Source organism: Ambystoma mexicanum, chromosome 11 (genome assembly GCF_040938575.1).
Source record: "Ambystoma mexicanum isolate Mex_15411 chromosome 11, UKY_AmexF1_1, whole genome shotgun sequence".
NCBI classification, from domain to species: Eukaryota; Metazoa; Chordata; class Amphibia; order Caudata; family Ambystomatidae; genus Ambystoma; species Ambystoma mexicanum.
In genome coordinates this window covers 231,653,383-231,673,540 of record NC_090934.1, presented here as the reverse complement: position 1 = coordinate 231,673,540, position 20,158 = coordinate 231,653,383, and the positions used below count along the sequence as shown (strand labels likewise).

The 20,158-nt window shown below is 44.3% G+C and overlaps 1 protein-coding gene across 5 annotated transcripts in view; it reads left to right on the top strand.

Moving 5' to 3' along the window:
• Window positions 1–19,466, top strand: part of LOC138503311 (uncharacterized) — a 391,310-nt gene extending 371,844 nt beyond the window's left edge. For all 5 annotated transcript variants that reach the window (XM_069622930.1, XM_069622932.1, XM_069622931.1 and 2 more), the window contains one exon: window positions 4,659–19,466. In XM_069622930.1, the coding sequence (XP_069479031.1) occupies window positions 4,659–4,762 (104 nt within the window). In that variant the 3' untranslated portion in view covers window positions 4,763–19,466. The remainder of the gene's footprint in view (window positions 1–4,658) is intronic.
• Window positions 19,467–20,158: the final 692 nt, after the last annotated feature.

Genomic DNA, 20,158 nt, shown 5'->3' with positions numbered 1-20,158 from the left:
TTCAAAACTGGAGTCCCGTTCAGATTGTAACCTACCCTGAGAGGTGAAAGTGTTCCTGTTCCTAGAAGGAAAAGGAATAAAATTAATAGCTCAAACAAACATAGAAACCCCCAAGAAACACAACCGGTGCTAAAACCAACCGTAGCAGCAGCACAACAGCAACCATATGTCGATACACCTACCTAATAACAAAAATCAAAGAGGAAGGAGCAAAGAGCAGCCTCCTATATCCTATAAAATAATAACCCAAAGCTGAAAGAATGCTCCACTACCGCTTATATAGCAACAAGACCCCAAACACCTCTGATCCACACTAAACGATGGAAATACCCACCCAAATTGCCATGCTCACAGACGGCTCATGCCAAGTAATCAAAGATTTCAGTAATCCCTCCCCCCCATATAACTGGAGCCCCACTGTTGAAAAAATCATACCAACATGGTAATAACAGAAAGGAGACAGACAATCAGCGTAAAGCTGCACAGGCAGCCAGAAAACCACAATTCACCCATATGTAACTGGTCCTTCATCTCTCACATATGGGAGCGAAGGTACCAGGACTAGCCTGAATTCTTTTTTTAGTAAACTCTGAGAGCACTACCAAACCTCTGGACTGACAGTGTGGAAAGCCCAATCAATAAAAATAATCACCCCTCCATATTAATTGTAATATGCAGCGTTCACACTGTTGCACATGGATGACTCAATAAATTGAGCATGCATAGGTATAACAGTGGTGCTTATATATAATACTCTTGTCCCCTCCTTAGAGGGATAATACTCTGTGAAACACAAATATGGATCTTGGAAGTATCATTCTGACTAAAGTACATTCACATCTGAATTATCAGTAACAGAACAAAACTGGGCCTATATAATAAAATTGATTAAAATACTCCAAGTAGACAAAAACAAGTAATAATGCCTCAAATCATGTGACATAGACAGTTCCAGGTAAGACACCATATGCCTTACAGTTAGTTGCTGAAAGCGAAGGATGAAATAGCACACTGCCCACTCTCCTGGGTCAAGCGCAGATTGAATTTCATGGAGCAGCTTCAGTGATCTCAGATGGGATTCTCTCCACTGGTGCTCCAGGACTCTAGATTTGAAGAAACATACAGCATTTAAATATCAGTCTCTTTAAGATTCAGGAATCAACGTGTTACTTTTCAGTGCATTAATCCCTATAAAAGGGTCCATTCTTCAGGCTATTTGAAAAAAATGGAAATACAGTTTCAGAGCGCGTAGTTCATAAATCAGTCACAATATCCCATACTCCTGGTGCCAAAAGGGATTCAGGAAGTCCATATGAAAAGGTATGGGAGACAGTGAATGCAGCTCAAATAAAATATTAACACTGCTAATGTAGCTCATACAGCTGACGCTGTGGGATGGAGGACGGGGGAGTACAGGCTCAAAAGACATAAAAAACGATTGAAACCCAATTTACATCACAGTGCAGAGGATAGATGTGCAGCTGCCTTGCAAACAAAGGTATTCCTTAACTTCCACTGGCATAGTCAAAAGTATCTGGCAGGCCTTCATTTATAGGAATCCCCAAGAAATGTTCATACCGTGTAGAAACAGGACTGTACTGAGGTCGGTATTCCGTTAGTGACACATTTGCCTGCAGCCTCTGTTTATACATTTCCTATCTCCCTTGAGCCAGAGAGAAATGGAGAGAGTGTTCCTTGAAGCCTTTCTCTCTCTAATAACATGACTTGAAGGCACGTTGAACAGTGCTTTCTGTGTCGATCGGAACACTCTGCACATTTGTAAAGCTAAAAATAATCCTTACCTCTTCACAACTGAAGTCGGATTGGAATGAACATATGAGGAAGGGGAGCCACACACATTTTACCCCTTATAAAAACTCCTCAAACTGGTGAGTGCTGGTATAATGAGAAGGGTTAAACTGATGGCATATAAAAGGTTTAAAACAACCTATATTAAGTCATGGGTTTTGTTTTCTTTCTCTCAGGGTATATATAAATGTATATATTTATATAGCCTGTGGAGAGCTTAACTACAGGGCAGGCTGTCACAGCTGCTCTCTCACTCCAACTGCCCTTCAACTGCCACTTCCTCAACATTCCATGAGCCCTCATAGGTTCTCACAAAGGTCAAATGGAGGACATTTTGTAGTAAAGGTCATTGTTATGGCCAAAGACCCCACCGGGGCAGCTACAATGGAAGATCTTATTGCTAATAACAATACATAGGTATATATAATACATACTGCATCAAACCTAAATCTATAACACTTACATTTCACATACAATTCACCTAACTAATAATAATTATATAGTGGAAACAGTGTATTACACTATTCAGTGCACTTTAAATGCTTGTCATACCTTCAGCCCTAGTTGCTGTGATATATGTGGTTTTTTGTGTACACCAGGAAGGGGCGTCCCCACAACCCAGCCTACGGTTTAAGGCAACCCCAACCCCATCAAGGGGGTTACACACAGATCATCAGTTTGCAAGCATAAAAGTCCTGGAACTAAACATTGTATCATACTTGGTTTGATCTTTTCTTACAGGGGAACCATCGGGGAACTATCTTCAATGCTCTGCATTATGACCACCAATGGAGATTATATACACACAAATTTAAAGCAGTGTTCAGTTGGGAGCTAAGTATTGACCTACACAGCCTGGCGTGTCACCTTCCAAAATAATGTACACATGCTTTCAGAAGCATCTAGCGAGCCACATGGCATTTTTAATGACTAATTAGATAGGGTGAAGAAATCCCTGGCCTTAGTACTGGATGAGTCTTTCCACATAATGTATGAAGAAACTGTATAGAACAGTGCTGACATTCAGATTCTCAACATATTGGCCCCCACCTTAGGCATTTCCAGTTCTGAGGTGCAATGAGATGTGTTGGGCCTATCTGATTCTTGTGTTAGCCTTGGCTTTGGCACAATGTAACATCGACAATACTGGCCACAGATTCTTATTTTGTGGAATCTGTGGATTCTCAGCCCACTCATTCAACCACAGCAAGGAAGAGGCATGGAGCTCCTACTCACGGTTGTCCGCAAACTCACTGACCGGAGGAGCCGTGCCTGTGAACAAAAATTGCCCCACTCATGGCCGAGGGCACTCCCTTCACACCGCTCCCTGGACAGCAGCACACAGCTATTTTATGTCAGAGAACGCTGTTCCCCCCGCCCATCCCTTGGACTAAAAGATGATCCTCAATTGGCTTCATGATAATCTCCCAAACTTTCAAGCTGGAGAAGTATTCAAATGTCCCCCAAAAAAAGTACCTCCAGCTGAAATCTCTCCAAGCATGAGCATCCATCCTCGCCATGAATAAGGGTGTGAGCGACCTGGCATCCTTCTCAACAGCTTTCTCGCCAAATTGACTCTATGTGCACCTTAGAGGAAGGCACCTGAAGATGTTGCACATCATCTTTCGATCGTGTAGTTGAAAACAGAAGACGGCACGGATCAGTGGACCCACGGGCACAGAGCAAGGCAAAGAGTAACAAGGTTAAAAGAGGCTGTTAAACTGCCGATATGACCAACGTCATTTTAGTCCCCAACAAGAGTAAGGCCATAACAGACAAAACTTATAAAAGTTAATGCATATCCAAATTCATGCATGTTAAACACTGGAAGGAAGTCCCATGACACTGTAGAGGGATCTCCGTCCCTAATCCAGATCAGATCCTCCTTTGGGTCCTCCTTACTTCTGACTCCATTATGTAAGAAAGTTTTGAGAATGGCTGGTTTGACGAACATCACTTTGATCTATTTCTCCTTCACCTTTCTCTTGGCCTCACCAAAGGCTTGCCTCATTATCAAAGTCAGGAAGTCAAGCCAAGGGTTTCCCCTTGTACAACTATCGGCCCCTATGTCTTGCTACCTTCAGGAGCCTCTCCTTTGCACATACTCTGCTAAAAGCCACCAAAGGTTGTCTGAATCTATTATGGATGAACTTACCAACCCTGTAGGCATAAACCATATCTGTAGCCAGTAGGGTGTCTGGACCATACATTTCCATCAAGACATGTACAACATAGTTCTCCAAGAAGTTATCAGACTCCTCACTCTCATCCAGACCCACCAAACGCAAATTGTGATGCCAGCTTTTTAAATTCAGATCTATGTTTTTAGCTGGCAAATCCTCCAGTTCCTGCTTCATATCGGTGTAGGCGCTTTAGCTGCTTTCTATCTCTGTGACCAGTCCCCCTGTCTCCTGATTAATCTTGTTAACTCTACCCTCCAGAATAGTGACTTTCATGTAGAGATCCGTCAGAGTATATTTCATGTCCCCAACATCCTGTGGCATCTTCATCAGAAGAGCATAAATGTCTTTGGGTCCTGCAGTGTCTTCTGTCTCTGCCTTTGCCTTTTTAGGGGTAGGGTTATCCGCTAAACCAATCTTCTTCTTGTTTGTATTCATATCCATATAATATCTGCAATGCAGAGGGCAAGAGCTCCTGGCTTAAGCTGTTGGTTGGTCATCCAATAATCCGGAATCCCTACCTTGAAATCTTAGCTTCAGATTGGATGTATTTTGGGATTTATAAAGTTTAAAGTTAGTAGGAATCGACCAAACACAGTACATTAACCAAATAAACAGTATGTTTTTCCATTGACTTTTATTCATGATTTTTCCATTCTTTTCTTTTAGGCGCCAAAGCCGGCATCTCCTACTTGAACGGTGCAATTGGCGGGACCGCCGTCTACTACAAGCTGAAGGGGAGCAAAAAGGCTGATGGGACGAAGAAAGATTGACTCATGGTCCAGATGATTCCCCGCAATAATTGCTAAACAAAAGATTATGCTGCAAACCCCTTATGCAAATACATCTTTGTTAGGTATATGCATGTCTGTGTGCATCTTATTCTCTGATTCTGACCCACTAGCCACGCTTCCTTCACCTTCTCCTGTCCATGGCAAACTGGCCTATTGAAATAACAGTGAGGGTCCGCCGGGCCCCCATGCCATTGTTTGTCTGAGTTTATGGGCCCATCTCATGGAAGTGAAGAAAACTGGGAAGAAAAGGCTGGTGTGACCTCTAACATCATGGCTTATTTTAACATGACTAAATGTACATTTGTCCAATAAGGTTTACTTTCCCTATGCACATTATACAGTGCATAAGCATAGCATCTGGCATCAACAGTGAGAATTGGTCTTACATATACTGCCCCAGGTGAAGTTAATGCTTGGATTATGCCACCAACCTTGGCCCAGTGCTAATGGCTATGCAGATCCTTTACTACCCTTTTAGAGGTGCACATCTAACCAGTGTCTGTCTCTGCCTGATATCGTACCACCTGCCTGGAAGTATTTCCTGGTCCTCTATGCCTTGAGAAGGGACCACAGAGGGAGGTGCAGAGAATAGTTGTGACATACTCTGAACTAGTACCAGGGCGCAAGTAACCCGCAACTACAAGTTGCTCTAACGATTCAAATGTGCCCCCTTTACTGTTCTCCCCAAAGAATGTGTGTGGGAGCAAGTAACAAATTAGCTGCAAATGGTGTTATTTAAAGCACAATGGACCAGTGACATTGCCCAAAAACATGATGGTATTTAAAGACAAAATGCACAGTTTTAATGGTACTTGTCCAGGGCTCGAGTCCTAAAAAAGAATGTGGCGGGACTCTGAGTGTGATGCTGGAAATGCCTTTTGTGGGGAGAGCGGCTCCTAGTCCTTGTCCTACCACTTCTCTGTGTGTGTTTTCTTTGTTTCCGGACACTGAGGTCCAGCCTGGACCTGGTGAACAACAGCCGTGCAATACCGTGGGTGGGGGTACATCCTTGTACCCCTTATGTGTGTTTTGCGGCAGCTGTGTTGCCCACAGAACAGGGTATGGGCTGGTGGCACCTAAATGCTGACTTGGCAGTGGCATTGAGTGTCCTATATCTTTGGTGCAACTAGGGCCTGCCAAAGGAATCAATGGATTCCTGAAGGAAGGCAAGATGGCCACTGTGGCCGCTTGGTTTCTATTGCCTTTTACCTTGTTACCAACGTCCTGGGAACCCCTGCCTCTGTTCCCTTCCTCCTGACTGGCTGTTGTGTGGTAATGCCATATATATGGCTCTGGGGCCTCCTGTCAGACTGACTGGAGCCTTCCCAGAGGATGTGTGTTGTGAGTTCACCCTTGGGGTGGGACCTGTGTGCATGGAGTTGGGAGTCAACTCAAATTCTGTATGTGAGTGTCTGGTTTCTGTGTGTGACACTATGCCTGAGACAGCCCTGACTGAAACTGGTATAAATGCAGTGTAGTGTGCTGAAAGGCTGGGTGCTTACAGTTTACAAGGGTGGGCTCCCAACATTTGTAGACATGTTTAAAACTAATTAGATATGTGAACAGAAAGGTATCATTAACACATACATATAAAGAAACTAAAGTCGTTGAGAGGAGATGCCTAAATATAGAATGTCCTCCTTTAGACAGTATTCGTGTGGAGGTATATATCCATCTGGACTAGATTACATATACAAATAATATATACATATCATCATTCTATTTTAGTGTGTACATCAATACATAACATAACATGGTGATGGCACATACATGTGTGCAAAAACACAGCAGAACAATAGATACAACAACAGAAAATTACATGTAAAATCAAAGAATTAGATTTTAGTAGACACACTGTATATCTATACTAATGTGAAATTTCTATCGATGAGCTAGAACTATGCAGGAAGACATTCCAACCTTGGATCACTGTCTGTCTAGTCCAACTACAAACTAAATCATACTGCTTACCCCAATCCACATTCTTTGTTATGGGTGTCTGGCTGGAGTGAATGGCCTCAATGCCTGGGAGCTTGATTGGCTGCCTGCCTGCATAAATGCCCTTCTGTGTGATTGGTTGACTGAGTCTGGCTCAGCCTAAATTGATGGGGAACAAACTCACCAATTTGTTCAGAAGCTGAAGTTGAAGCTGAAGCAAGAAGAAGCTGTTCCTTGAAGCCCAGCTGGAGGAGAAGTCTGCTGCTGCATTTTCTTCACAAAATCTGAAAGCTGCTGTGTTCTTGCAAGGACTGATCAGAGAGGACCTGTTTAGGAGACTCTCTTCCTGAGCTACGAGGAACCATTGTGCAACCTGCTTCTCTTCATCAGAAGTACCCTGGAAGCCATTCCTGTGTGCCTGCCGTCCAGAGAAAGGGTCTTCGTGAATCCAGAAGAGGAGTGCCTGAACATTTCGAGTCAAAGAAGTCCAGTTGTGTTGCCAGAGTCCAGAACAGTGTTCATGACTGCTGAAAGCCAGATTGCTGTCTACCGCCCAGAAGAGAGGGTACCCTGCCATAGTGCTGCTTGACACCAGGAGCTTTGAAAGTTCCAAACTACTGAAGAATGCTATGAGGGACCTCCTAGCCATCGTCACTGACGACTTTTTCCCAAGAAGGTCCAGGGCGCTGAGTGCAGAGGAAGGTCCGCTGATGGGTTTCTCTCCACCAGAATCCAACAAAGACATCCCAAGAGTCCAGATATGGTAGGTGTCAGTCGAGTCCAGGTCGCCCGAAGCCCTCTAGAGGTCTGTGTTGTGAGTGTAGCACAGAAGAACCAAAAGTCAGAATACCGCAGAATCCCAGAACCCGACACCAAATGTGACATCTGCACTTGTCGACGCCAGAAGTCATCGAAGGTCCCCAGGAGTCTTACTCTCATCTACCAAGCCTTTTAGGAGGCAACAGCAAGTTTCCTCTTCCCAGAACTCCTACAGTCCGAGAAATCGTTGACCAACAGAGAGCACCGAAGAGCAAAACTGCTGCACTTCAGAGAGAACTTAGTTCAATTTTTCTTCTTGGACTCAGCATCCCAGTGGCTCCTTCTTCCAAGGGGGGCTCAATCCTTGAAGGCAATCATTGAGTGAAACCGAGAAACTCTGCCACTTGCCTGCCAAGGCACCAAAGGTACTGTGACGGGGAAGAGCATCTTCCAGCCTCAGGAGTCATCCAGGGGTCGCAGATTCATCTTGCATCCTGTTCTCCTGTGGCCTCTCAGGTACTGTGGGGGTGGTAGAACCTTTAAAAAGACAGTAGAGGGTTATTGAACATTTTTGGACTTGGCTGTAAAAGACAAGTTAACTTACTCCCTAACCTTTCCATAGCAGGTAGCCCAGGTGGGGGGGCTCCTCACACAGAATTGTGAATCTAATCTAATGAAAGCATTCTGCCACTGTTCATAACTAACCTGCCTTTCTTCTCTAATCTATGCTGTTTCTCCTCACGTAGCAATTCACATGCCTATTTGAAACTGTCTGCAGTTTGTGGATTTATTACTGAATTTAAGTATTGTGTGGTACCACATAGAGCGTATATATTTGCCATTTTATTTAATAGAACTGCATGAGTACAAAGTGTTATTTATTTGTGTGTGTGTGTGTATATATATATATATATATATATATATCCATATCCAAAATAAGGAGGAAAGGCGAGCCGCACTCCCGCAGGCACAGCAGCAATTGCAGCAGACTCCAAAACACGGACAAAAAGCAAGGAAACACTGTGTTGAAAACCGGATATATTTTAATGTTTCCATAGAAATAAAAGAATTGTACAAAAAAATAATGGTACAATCAGCAACCACACAAAGACACACAGAGGCAGGACGCCATGGTACACGACCTGTACACAACGTGTTTCGCGCTCCACTAAGCGCTTGATCACGTAGCAAAGGGGGAGGAATGGACTAGTAGAAATACAGTGAAAACTACAGTCCTTTTACTATGTTGATTAGCTCGTGGGTCCATGGCTAAAGAAGAAAAATGCTGGCAGCCATTATAGAGTGTGGAAAAATGCGTGCATGAGTAGGAAAACAGGAAAGTGATGTATAGTCACAAGGGACAATTAGATCATACCTATACAAATATATATGAATATTTATGTGTAACGGAAATATGACATGAAGATAATACTGCAAATGTTAACACATTTTTCAATTTGGAATTAAAGCCCCAGTGGCAAAAAGAATGAGCATAAAAAGCGCAGTCAGAGTGGATAAACATACATGCAATCAAATATAAATAGCAATTCCTGCAAAGCAATAATTCATGCACGCACAATATTAATCAATAGAACCACACTGCTATACAGTGACTGCATATAAAACCATGAGTGCAGCACTGACGCCTTGCAGTCGGGAAGTGCTGAGCATGCCTGTGAGGGATATAAACACTGGCATAGATGACATGTATACCGCCAGCCAAGGAATACAACGGACGAGCATGAACGTTGCATACCGGCTTTGTGTAGGGACAATGGTCCAAAAGGACTAAAGTGCATAGTGCATACAGAGGGTCAGGCTCATAATAGAGAGGGGAATAATAATATTAACCCCACATTACAGACTCTACTAAAACATTGCATCAATCAAGCTAAAAGGTAAATGCAAAATTGCAACCAGTTAAGAAAGCGGAAATAATGACTCTGCGATGTAGTAATGGAGCCGAAGCAAACCACGTCATCAGCAAAGTAAGGAATGATGACACCTACACATTTCATTAACAGGTCGAACAACACTCCCAAAATTCAACAATGGTAATAGCTCTCATAATCGAATCAGTGAATAGGTAAAATGTACTCGTAAATGGAAATAAATGAGATACTGGCTAAACAAGTGCAAAATAAAAAGGCATCAGTATATTAAAACGGCCTCATGATGTTAAAGCCAAGGTAAAGTGCAAGTGCATTCATGGCTGGGCCTTTCAGCAAGTATTAAGGTACACATACATCGGCAGTAGCATGGCAGTAATGAGAAATGGCCTCAGGATGGCATGGCCATAATAAAGTGCAACAGCAGCTAGGGCTTAAAGCAATTAATAAGGTGCAATAGGAGGCAAATGCCAAATGGGCAATTACAGAACCCACCTAGCTAACTGCCAAAATGCCAGTATGACTGTACCTTTATCCACGCATTAAAGCACCAGTATATTGGCAACTACAAATAGTAGATATGGCCTCATGGTCACATGGCCATATTAAAGTGCAAGTGCATAAGCAACTAGAACAAGACAAAAAACACAAATGTAAATATGAAGGATAACCAAAATAACAATTAAAATGCACTCGTAACAATTTACAGCCCATAATCACAAATCATTGCACAGATTGTAAAATTTGAAGCTAAAACTAACCATCTGAGGCAAGGCAACAACAGTACACCAGACCACAGCAATGGAAGGACTCCGAGTTAAAACCAATTAAAAGGAAAGAATTTGATGATGTAGACCTCCCCATAGGTACTAAAGTGAACAGCCAAAGTATAAAAAAATCCAAATTAAGATACAAGTAGAAAGGTAAAGAAATGATCTCCAGAACATAAGACAAAAAGAAAAGAGAAAAACATCCAAAAACAGCAAATCAACGTCCGAAATGGACATAAAAATCAGAGAATAATCAAAAAAAAGGCCTAGGGAAAGAGACAGAGCAGTAACAGAGTGGCGAGGAAGGCAACAAGTGAAAATTAAGTGCCCAGAAAGGTATATAATTCCTCGTCAACATTGTGGCCCTTTGGATACTTGGTATCAAAATCTAGAATTAATCTAGTTTCAAGTTGTCTTAATTTTAGGACACGGTCCCCACCGCTCGGATGAGCAGGTACATGTGCCACTCCAAAAAAAGTGAATAATTTCACATCATTGTCGTGGTCTTGTTCAAAATGTTTAGCCATGGGGTACGCTGGATCAGAGTTCTTAATGGCTCTGAGATGTTATAGGATTCTCAGCAGTGGCGGCTGGTGAGTTTGAAAGCTGGTGGGGCGTATATTTTCCAGGGTGAATTCAGTAGCGAGCGCGCGCGCAGCGCGCAGTCCCCCCCCCCCCCCCCGAGGGGAGTGCGGGGGGTTGAAAAATGGCCTACAAAATGTGCAATTTACTGTCCAAAAAACCCACCGAAATATGAAAAAAGCATTCGGTTTTACATATTAATGGTGGTACACTATTCTTACGTGTGAACCAGGTGACCTTACCACACTGGGCCTGATTTACAAAGCCTTTTTAAATGGGGTTTTCCCATTCAAAAACACACCTGTACATCAGGCCAACTACGTTTTGTTGTGTGTCTTCACGTCTCGAAATTACTTTTACAAAATTCAAATACGGCCTGAAAATGCTTTTGCATTCTTGGACTTGCAGTTCATTCCGGTCAGGAAATAAAAGTCAAATGGAAAATAAAGCTCAATTTTACTTAACATATATATTTATTTTTAGGCCCCTCATATGTGGGGCTTAGCCGCTAGCATTCTGCGAGGAGGTGCTTTATAATTTCATTATTAAACCTTACCTGACAGATTCTACAAAATCGTACTTTTGGGGTAGCTCCAATTTTTCCCACAGGTTTCCCGTACAGGGAGTTGGTTCCAGCTATGACATGATGATGCATATGAGCTTGTGCAAATCACGTGTGAGCTTCGCGCCTTGTGTATCGGCGTGTTACAAATGCCATATCATATCATAATCTCATTGTGACTCAGCTGACAAAATTAGAAGTTCCTAGAGGTGATAGCGTTTACACCCTAGGCTGTTTAAAAAAACAAAAGCCAAACTCATGATATTGGACCATACAGGACATAAACATTCATATATTGCACAACACAATGTTTTCTCTTTGATTAATCAGGGCAACCTTTTGTAATGAAACTTGCCATAGTGTGATGTGCCATATGAAATCGTGTAACAAGTGCTTCACACACTGAGCTAACTTCTGAACCATAACAGGGCTCATGTATCGACAGGCATTTCAACTTATTTTCCCTTCATGTGATCGATATATCTGTACTACAGAGTGAGCTCTAAAATGTGCGTGTGTATACATTGTTATCCTACGGAATGTGAGTTATATGTCCCTGCCCACCCCTCGTCCCCCAAGCTCATGTGTGTAGGGCACACGTGTGTCAGCTGCCCACCTGTCCAGATCTCCCTACACATGCCACCCTGCTACCCAAGTTCTGCACACATGGATAACAGGCCGCCTTGTTAGCCCTCCTCCCCCCGCCCCCTCGCCCATCACTGCATTTCAACCGCAAAACCATTTTTGCAATGAACGTAATTTAACAAATGCTCGTAGCCTCCCTTCACCCACGACCCTCTATGACCCATGACCTGCTTCCTTTAACACTTTCCCTTGCAGCTGCAGTGCAGAGCCGTCCTCTCTCAACATGTACAGCCGCACCTGGTCTCAGCAAATGTACACACGTGTACACCCCCCAAGCCCCAGAGGCAACCATGACCAATAGGATGTGGCTGAAGCAGGCTAGCAGAGCAAAGCTGCATGTTTCTGCCCACTAAGTAGCAGTTCCCGTAGAATACAGGCATCGTAACAGGGCCTGAGTAGCTTCAGAACCTCACAACCAAAAAGTGGCTTACTAGCAGGCAGCCTTCACCACCATAACTCTGCTTGCCCCCTAATGTCCCTTACTTAGCCATCCATCTATTGCATTTCCACGTGTGAATTTATGTAATCTGAAAGAACATTCAGCTTTGGGATTTCAGTACTTGCAGCACAGACCCCAGGGGTGAAAATGACGGGAACTTGAGCAACCGCCAGCAAGTGAGAGTCAGGTAGGCAGGCGGCTGTAAAAAAAAACGGATACGGGGTAGTCTCCAGGAGACCAAGCCCAAAACAGCATCGGAGCACAGGAAGCCACGGGAAAGCACTCAACCCGGCCCAACTCCACCACACGACAGGCTCTGCCACTAAACAGCATCCTCATTCCTCAATGCACACAGATACGTCCTTATTTCCCGTGTTCCGGTTAAAACACGGCATAATGTACTGATGCACGTCACTCGCCCATACGAGGCCCAGATGCAACCCCCACACCCCCCTCCTCTTCTCTCTTGCTGTGGGTTTCTCCCCATAGCACTGCTTCCCTGATTGTAGCGGCTCTGGGTACTTTCCTCCTTTCTCGTGAAATACATTTCTTTGGTGGTTACAGTAATGACATTTTCCCAGAATGTGGGACTACAGGCCCCAGAGGGGAAACTGGGGGGGTCCCCCATACACCAACTCCAGGGATCCTACCTTTGCCAGCAGCCGCTTCCTCAGTCCCATCCTTCCAAGGTCGATGCACCGAGTACCTTTTAAGTGACAGTCCGGTAATAACTGCTACAATTACGACACGCTCTGTAAAAACATGAGATACGAATATTACAAACCTAGAAGAACCTAGAGAAGGAGAGGGATGGCTAGAGGGAGGGATGTACGATGCAAGGGTGAATGAGTGAAAGATGGGGGAGTGAGGGATAGCTAAAGGAAGGGACAGAAGGAGGAATCGATGCGAGGGAAGGATGGGGGAAGGGCTGGATGGAAGAAAGGATGGAGGGAGAGATGGATGGAAGGAAAAATGCAGAAAGGGGGAACGGAGGGTGTACAGGAGAGAACGATGGAGGAAGGATGAATGGGACAAGGTGAGGAAGGGAGAGAGGGACAGAGGGGTGGTTAAAGGGATGGAGAGATGGTGGGAGGAAAGGTGGGAAAATGGAGGTAAGTATAGAGAGAGGACGAGATAGAGGGAGGGCAATGGAGGCTGGAATAGAAGGATGGATGGATCAAGGTAGGGATAGAGAGAAGGGTAGAGGTTTGGAGGGAGAAGAAATGCCGAGATTAACAGAGATGGGTGAATGGAGGAATGTGACAGGGAAGAAATGTAGGGAGTGAAGGCGCGATACACGCAGGAAGGAAAGGATGGATGGAGTGATGGAGGGAGAGACAGAGGAATGAAGAGATGGGTGGAGGAAGAGATTGACGATCAATAGTGGAAGGGACACAGGGTGAAAGGGTTGGAGGGAAAGAGAACATGCAGGACAGAAAGAATGAACAGAAGGATGGGGAGGTGGAGGGGGGAGATATGGGGATTGAGGGATAGATGAGCGAGAGAGGCTGGGGAGGAAGAGTGGTTGCAGGGAGGGTTGCAGAGATGGGCATCTGGATGGATGGATGGGTGGGGATGGACGGGTATGGGAGGAATGGATGGAGGGATGCATGGAGGGGCAGATGGAGGGGTGAGGGTTTGGTGGACGGATGAATGGATAGATGAATTTGAAGGAGGTGGATGAATGGATTAGGACTACTATACGTGTCTGTTAATGATGCATGCACACACATATATGGGCTGCATCTACAAACCAACACACATAAGATAGAAACACCATTCACATACATTTGCAGATGATTAAAGAGCACACAGACATGCATACCACCACCACACTATAGAGCCTCATGAAACATACTATGCTAGTAAGACAAGGGACACGTGCATCATGACAGTTACATGAGAGTGCTGAAGACGTAGGAGAGTCTCACACACCATCAGAGCACTGGGGGGTTGTGACTCTTGCAGAATGCACATTAGGTAAAAACACCATCAACAAATGGATTTGTGGTTGACACGTGTAATGCACGTAAGGAAGAAGTTGCACACATATGGCAGAATAAAGCAAATGCACACTCACCAGCAGCCGCGGTCCGCGACCACTCCCGCATCTGCTAATTGTGCGGTTTTATATTTTCGGCTTTTTAAATGCCGAAAATATAAAACGGCACAATTAGCAGATGCGGGAGTGGTCACGGGCCGCGGCTGAGTAGGAGCAGCAGCAGCGCACGCCTGCCTGCATGTCCTGGGCCTTGCCCGGTCCGGCGTGGCCCAAGGCAAGGCCCTTGGGCCATGGCACGAACCGGGGACTGGGAAAGGCCCAGGGCAGGCAGGCGTGTAGGCCCAGGCGGCCCCCGCCTTGGTGGGCTCGACGGTGGTCAAGTTGACGGCAGTCAGCTCGGCACTGGCAGCAACACTGAACGACGTGTAGGCCCTGGCCTACACGTCGTTCAGTGTTGACTGGGCCTGGCCTGCCATGGTGGACCACATAGTTTGGGCCCGGGGAGGGGAGCGTAAGTAAGTGTACTCCCGAGTCCCCGGGCCCAAACAGATAGAAGAAACAAACATGGGGATGGCGGGGTACTTACCGGGTCCGCAGCGCCTCTGGGTTGGCCTGGTGCAGCAGCACTCGTGTGTTGTTGTCGTCGTCGGGCTCGGGAAAGAGAAACAGATGGTGTGATTGAAGGCGGCACAAGCGCACGCACACACCCTGCGCCGCCAGTCATAGATACAGTAATGTCATTGGCTGTTTGCCAGCCAATGACATCACTGTATTCATGGCAGGGGAAGGATTTGGAATCCGAAGTGCGCTGTTTGCGCACATTTTATACTGGCGGGGCCACCCCTGAAGCGCCCCGCCAGGCTTCTAATGAAAGGGGCTACGTAGAGTGCGTGGAGCTAAGAGCTCCACGCACTCTACTATAGAAACAAATATACTAAATTGGGACGCGCCCCGCAGTGAAAGCCGGGCTGGCCTATAGTTAGTATACAATATTGTTTCCTTGCCACAGCGCCCCCGCGCTGTTGGCAAAGGAAATGCAGCACACTAGAAGCTAAAAGAGATTCTATCAGAGAAGTTCTCTGATTGAATCTCTTTTAGCTTCTCTCTTTTTTTTCTGGGTGGGCGGCGCTCGGCCGCCCTATGATAGCAGCCGCCACTGATTCTCAGCTTCAGTTTCCACGTAGTACTCCCAATGTACCATCTCATGCAAGGGCATGAGAGGACATATACGACAAAGGTGGTGTCACAGTTAATGGAATACTTGATATTTTGAGTAATTTTGGTGACAGGATGAATAAAAGATTTGAGCACAGTGGCATGGGCACATGCTTTGCATTTCATGCATTTTGTAAACCCCATTGAGGGGGTCGAGAGCCATGTCGTAGAAGATACCTTTTTCTCTACGGGAGACAAAAAACTGGATACAAGTTTGTCTCTGAGAGAGGGCTCACGTTTGTACGTTATAGTGAGACGATTGGACAAAACAGAACCGAGATCACTATCTAAGGTAAGGATGCGCCAATGTTTCTCAACAATTTTCCGAATGTAGTTAGAGGCAGCATCAAAAGAGATGATAAATCTAGGGTCATCATTGTTGGCGATTTTGGGCTTGGTATTGTACAATAAAGTGTCTCTAGAAAGGCCCCGTGCCTTCATGTAGGCCATTTCAACAGTCCTCCTGTCATATCCTTGTTTGGCAAAGTCTACAGCTGCCGATGCACAGTAACGATCAAAGCAAGCAATATTGCTGCAGTTGCGACGAAATCGAATGAATTCGCCGTAAAGAATAGATTTTTTGCAGGACGGCGGGTGACAGCTGCTAGCATGAAGGGGCAAGCCGGTATTAGTCGACTTATGAAGAGCTGTATGAATACCAAGGTTGTCCAACTTAACAATGACATCCAGGTATACAATCTCAGAAAAACTATGGCATTCAGTGAAGCTGAGATTGACCTTGTTGGTATTAATACTTTTAACAAAAAGTAACCAATCACTTTCAGTTCCCTTCCAAATAATAAAAACATTGTCAATATACCGCCACCAGGACACAATCAGTGTTGGAAACAAAGTGGCAGTTAGATCAGACAGGAAAGTAGCCTCCCACCACCCCACCGTGAGATTAGCATAAGATGGTGCAAAGGTACTTTCCAAAGCAGTCCCCCTGACTTGTCGAAAGAAAGACCCCTCAAAAAGAGAAACATTGTTGTGTAAACAAAACAGAAGCATTTCCAAGATCATAGAACTGTGACCAAAATAATTTAAAGAGCGAGTGTCCAAATAATATTTGCATGCATTAGTGCCCACTGTATGCTCGATAGAAGTATAAAGGGAAACCATATCAAATGTGGCTAAAATTAGACCCTCTTCCCATGGTGTATTTGTGACGTGTTGAAGGAAATCCTTAGTGTCCCTCAGGTAGGATGGCAACACTGATACAAAAGGAAAAAGTGTTTCGTCAATAAATTGAGACAGATGTTTTAGTAGTGAGCCACATAGAGTAACAAAGGGCCTATCTGGGGGACACTTAAGAGATTTATGTATCTTGGGAAGAAAATAAATCGTGGGTATAGTATGGCATGCAGGAATAAGGAATTTAATCAGATCATCATCCAAGAGATCTTCTTTCGCCCACTTGGTACACAAAGTAGTAAGATCGGCCCTTATTTCTACAAATGGATCTTTGGAAAGCTTCTTGTAGCACAAGCGATCGTGTAGCTGTCTGTTAGCTTCTGCTACATATTTGCCTCTATCTTGAATGACAATGTTCGAGCCTTTGTCAGCTAGTTTAATGACGATGTGTGGCAATTGTTGAAGTTCACTGATAGCGGCCTGTTGAGTAAAGGTCAAGTTCTGCTTAGTCTTATTGGTTTTCTTGCGTAGTTTTCTGAGGTCACTGATACGGAGATCATGGAACGCCTCGATGCAGCCCCCTACTGGAAATTGCAGATTGAATCGGGTACGTATGTCCCAATTAGGATTAATATCAAAGTCAAACAAATCGAAATGAGCAGTGTTAAATTTGTCGTCATCAAGGCAGGCCAGATCCATGAGTGATGGAATGTCAGAAATCAACAGATCAGTGCCGCCAGTTCTTGATAATGGAGGCTTGGCAGTGGTAGAATTGGTGACGAAAAACTTCTTTAACTTGATTTTGCGCAAAAATTTGTCAAAATCGATGCGCGCTTGCACGTAGTCAAAACTGACAGTGGGACAGACGTTGAGGCCAAGAGACAAAAGCGAGGTCTTTGATTTAGTAAGGACATGAGTCGACAGATTAACTATTTGGCAGCAGTTCATAGGATCGGCGGCAAATTTTTTGTCCCAGAGCGCATTGATCTGCCCTGTTGGTGCCCCTTTGGACTGTTTCCCACGGCGGCCTCGGCGGATGATCTTCCTGCTTGTGACTTCTGTCCTTTTCCTTTTGCTTTGCCATTCCCTCTGCCTCTTTTTTGGTTTTTCCAGTCCTGACATAGCAGTCTCATTTTGTCTGAAAAATTAAATGTTGGCGTAGGTTCATCAGTCTCAGATGCAGAGATATCCGACTCTGATGCAGCAGCCCCCAAATCGCCAGACTGTGTGGCTGTCGACTGTATGGCATTGGTCCTACGGAGGGAGTCAAACCGTTTGGCAAAAGTAAAAACTCGGCCCATTTCATAATCTATTTTTATCTCTCAAGAACTTCCTATGTTTCCGTTGTTTGATATCATCTTCATAGGAGATCAGACCTTCATCAATTTTGATACGTAGTTGTTTGCCTTCCTCTGTGGGAGGGATCTTGGTTAATTCCGTCTCTACTTTGGCCAATTCCTTGAGCGCCAGCTCCCGATCACGTTTAGCATATTTGACTAAGATTGTTAGGAACTTGCCGGAACAATCTTTGCTTGCTTCACCCCACTCTTGGAGCATCAACGGATCGTGATCCTCGAAAGAGGGAGTAGTCATAATGCATAGGCCTCGAGGTATTCTGCCAATGTCCAAATAATTCTGAAGAGAATGCTCTTCCCACCACTTTGATATCTCTTTCTTCCACAATTTCTCGTATTCCCTTAATAAAGTTACTTCCTTACTAATGTTTGCATTAGACTTTTTGTTGGCCCCTACAGTGGGCGGCGTGACTGTATGTTCTTGCTGTTCACTAAATAAATCTTTGGCCTGGAGAAGCCGGGCTGCTACCCATGCGTCCTGCATGTTGGCCATCTCAGCGGTTGCTTGAATAAAAAAAAAAGGGAAACAATATCATAAAAGCTAACTATCCGGCTGGAGCGGCCAAAGCGGAGTGCCAACCTATCTCAAAAAGGTTGGACACATAAAGGACAAAAAAGTTGGTGCAGAGAGGGATGTGGTAGGCACAGTAGATACAAGTGATTAGAGAAGACACAGAAGCAAACTGAGACAAAAACTTACCATATGGTGATCTTCTGTGCGTCCTCCGGCACACGTGGTACCACCAATCAAGGCAAATGGGTTCAGCTGCAGTGTCCTGTCACTCCACAAAATCCCTGTACTGGACTCACTGTACTTAAGAAACTGTCTGCATCACCTACTGAGTGCTTAAGCCCTGATTGCTCAGCCAAGCTACCATATAGAGAACCATTTGTGCCTTTGTCCCAAACAAATAGACAGACCCTCCACACCCAGGAATCTGTTTAATTTATGGAACTACGTTTGAACTGAAAAATTGTTCTAGATAATAACCAACAATCATTTTACCGTGTCAGTTTGCCCAGGACAGGCTTATTTATGTCTTGAACAATTTGATTTACTCTTGTTCGAATCCTTTAATTCCTATTTCTTATTTTTCTCTTTCGCTTCACCCTTATCTTAGGCATGTCGACATTTGATGTGGGGATTTTGGAGGCAGCTTTGTTTTTGTTTCCCCTACTGACTGAAATAACCAGTGAAATATGTATTGTACTGCATTTAAAGTTCAAATTCAGCAAGTTGCATATGTATTTCCTGTGTGCACCAAACTCGTCTAATTTATATTGTACCTTTTTTAAAAGTTGCAATTCACAATTTTTCGTGTCGTGTGTGTGTGTAGATTGGTTTATTTGATGTTTGTCAGTCTTCTATTAAAACCAATTTTAATCCACAGGATCTGAAGCTTCAGTGTTCAATATAAAAGTGAATATTTAAAACACAAGTAAAAATATATGCACCAACAACGTTAATGAGTAGTACCTCAATATTCATGAATCTTTAATCCTCATTGATTTCTCTTATAATATCTATTCAATACATGGTTGCCACAAGTGCAGACGAGCGGACCATATAATGATGGCATAACAAAAATTAAGTTACCCACACCCTTTGACCACAGATCAAACCCAGAGTCTGTTTCTACTTTTACCTACTCCAATAGTAGACTTTTGTGATGTCATCTTTGATGTCCTGGGTGTTAGTGCACAGTGGTGGCGCGAGTTATGGTTGCTTATGTTTCTGAGGTTTTTGGGTTTTATTTGTAACCATAATGTCCCTTTAGCAATGTTTTTTCAGTGAATTTCATAGGTGTTTATTAGTGCAACTTAACTATAACGTCCCTTTAACAAAGTTCACACCTTCTATCATCATTTTTAACACTTCTATACACTTTTTGCAACCTTTTCCACTGTTTTTGCATTCGTCGATGTCCACAAACGTCTGACATCATCGCGGACATTTCGGACAGTGCCACGTGACCATGCACTCATGCACATCATGTTGACGTGTCCGCAAACGCGTCCACACTTCGCGATCGGGTCCGAGGACAGTTTGGAAATGCATTTTCTACTGATCTAGGAACTTTCAAG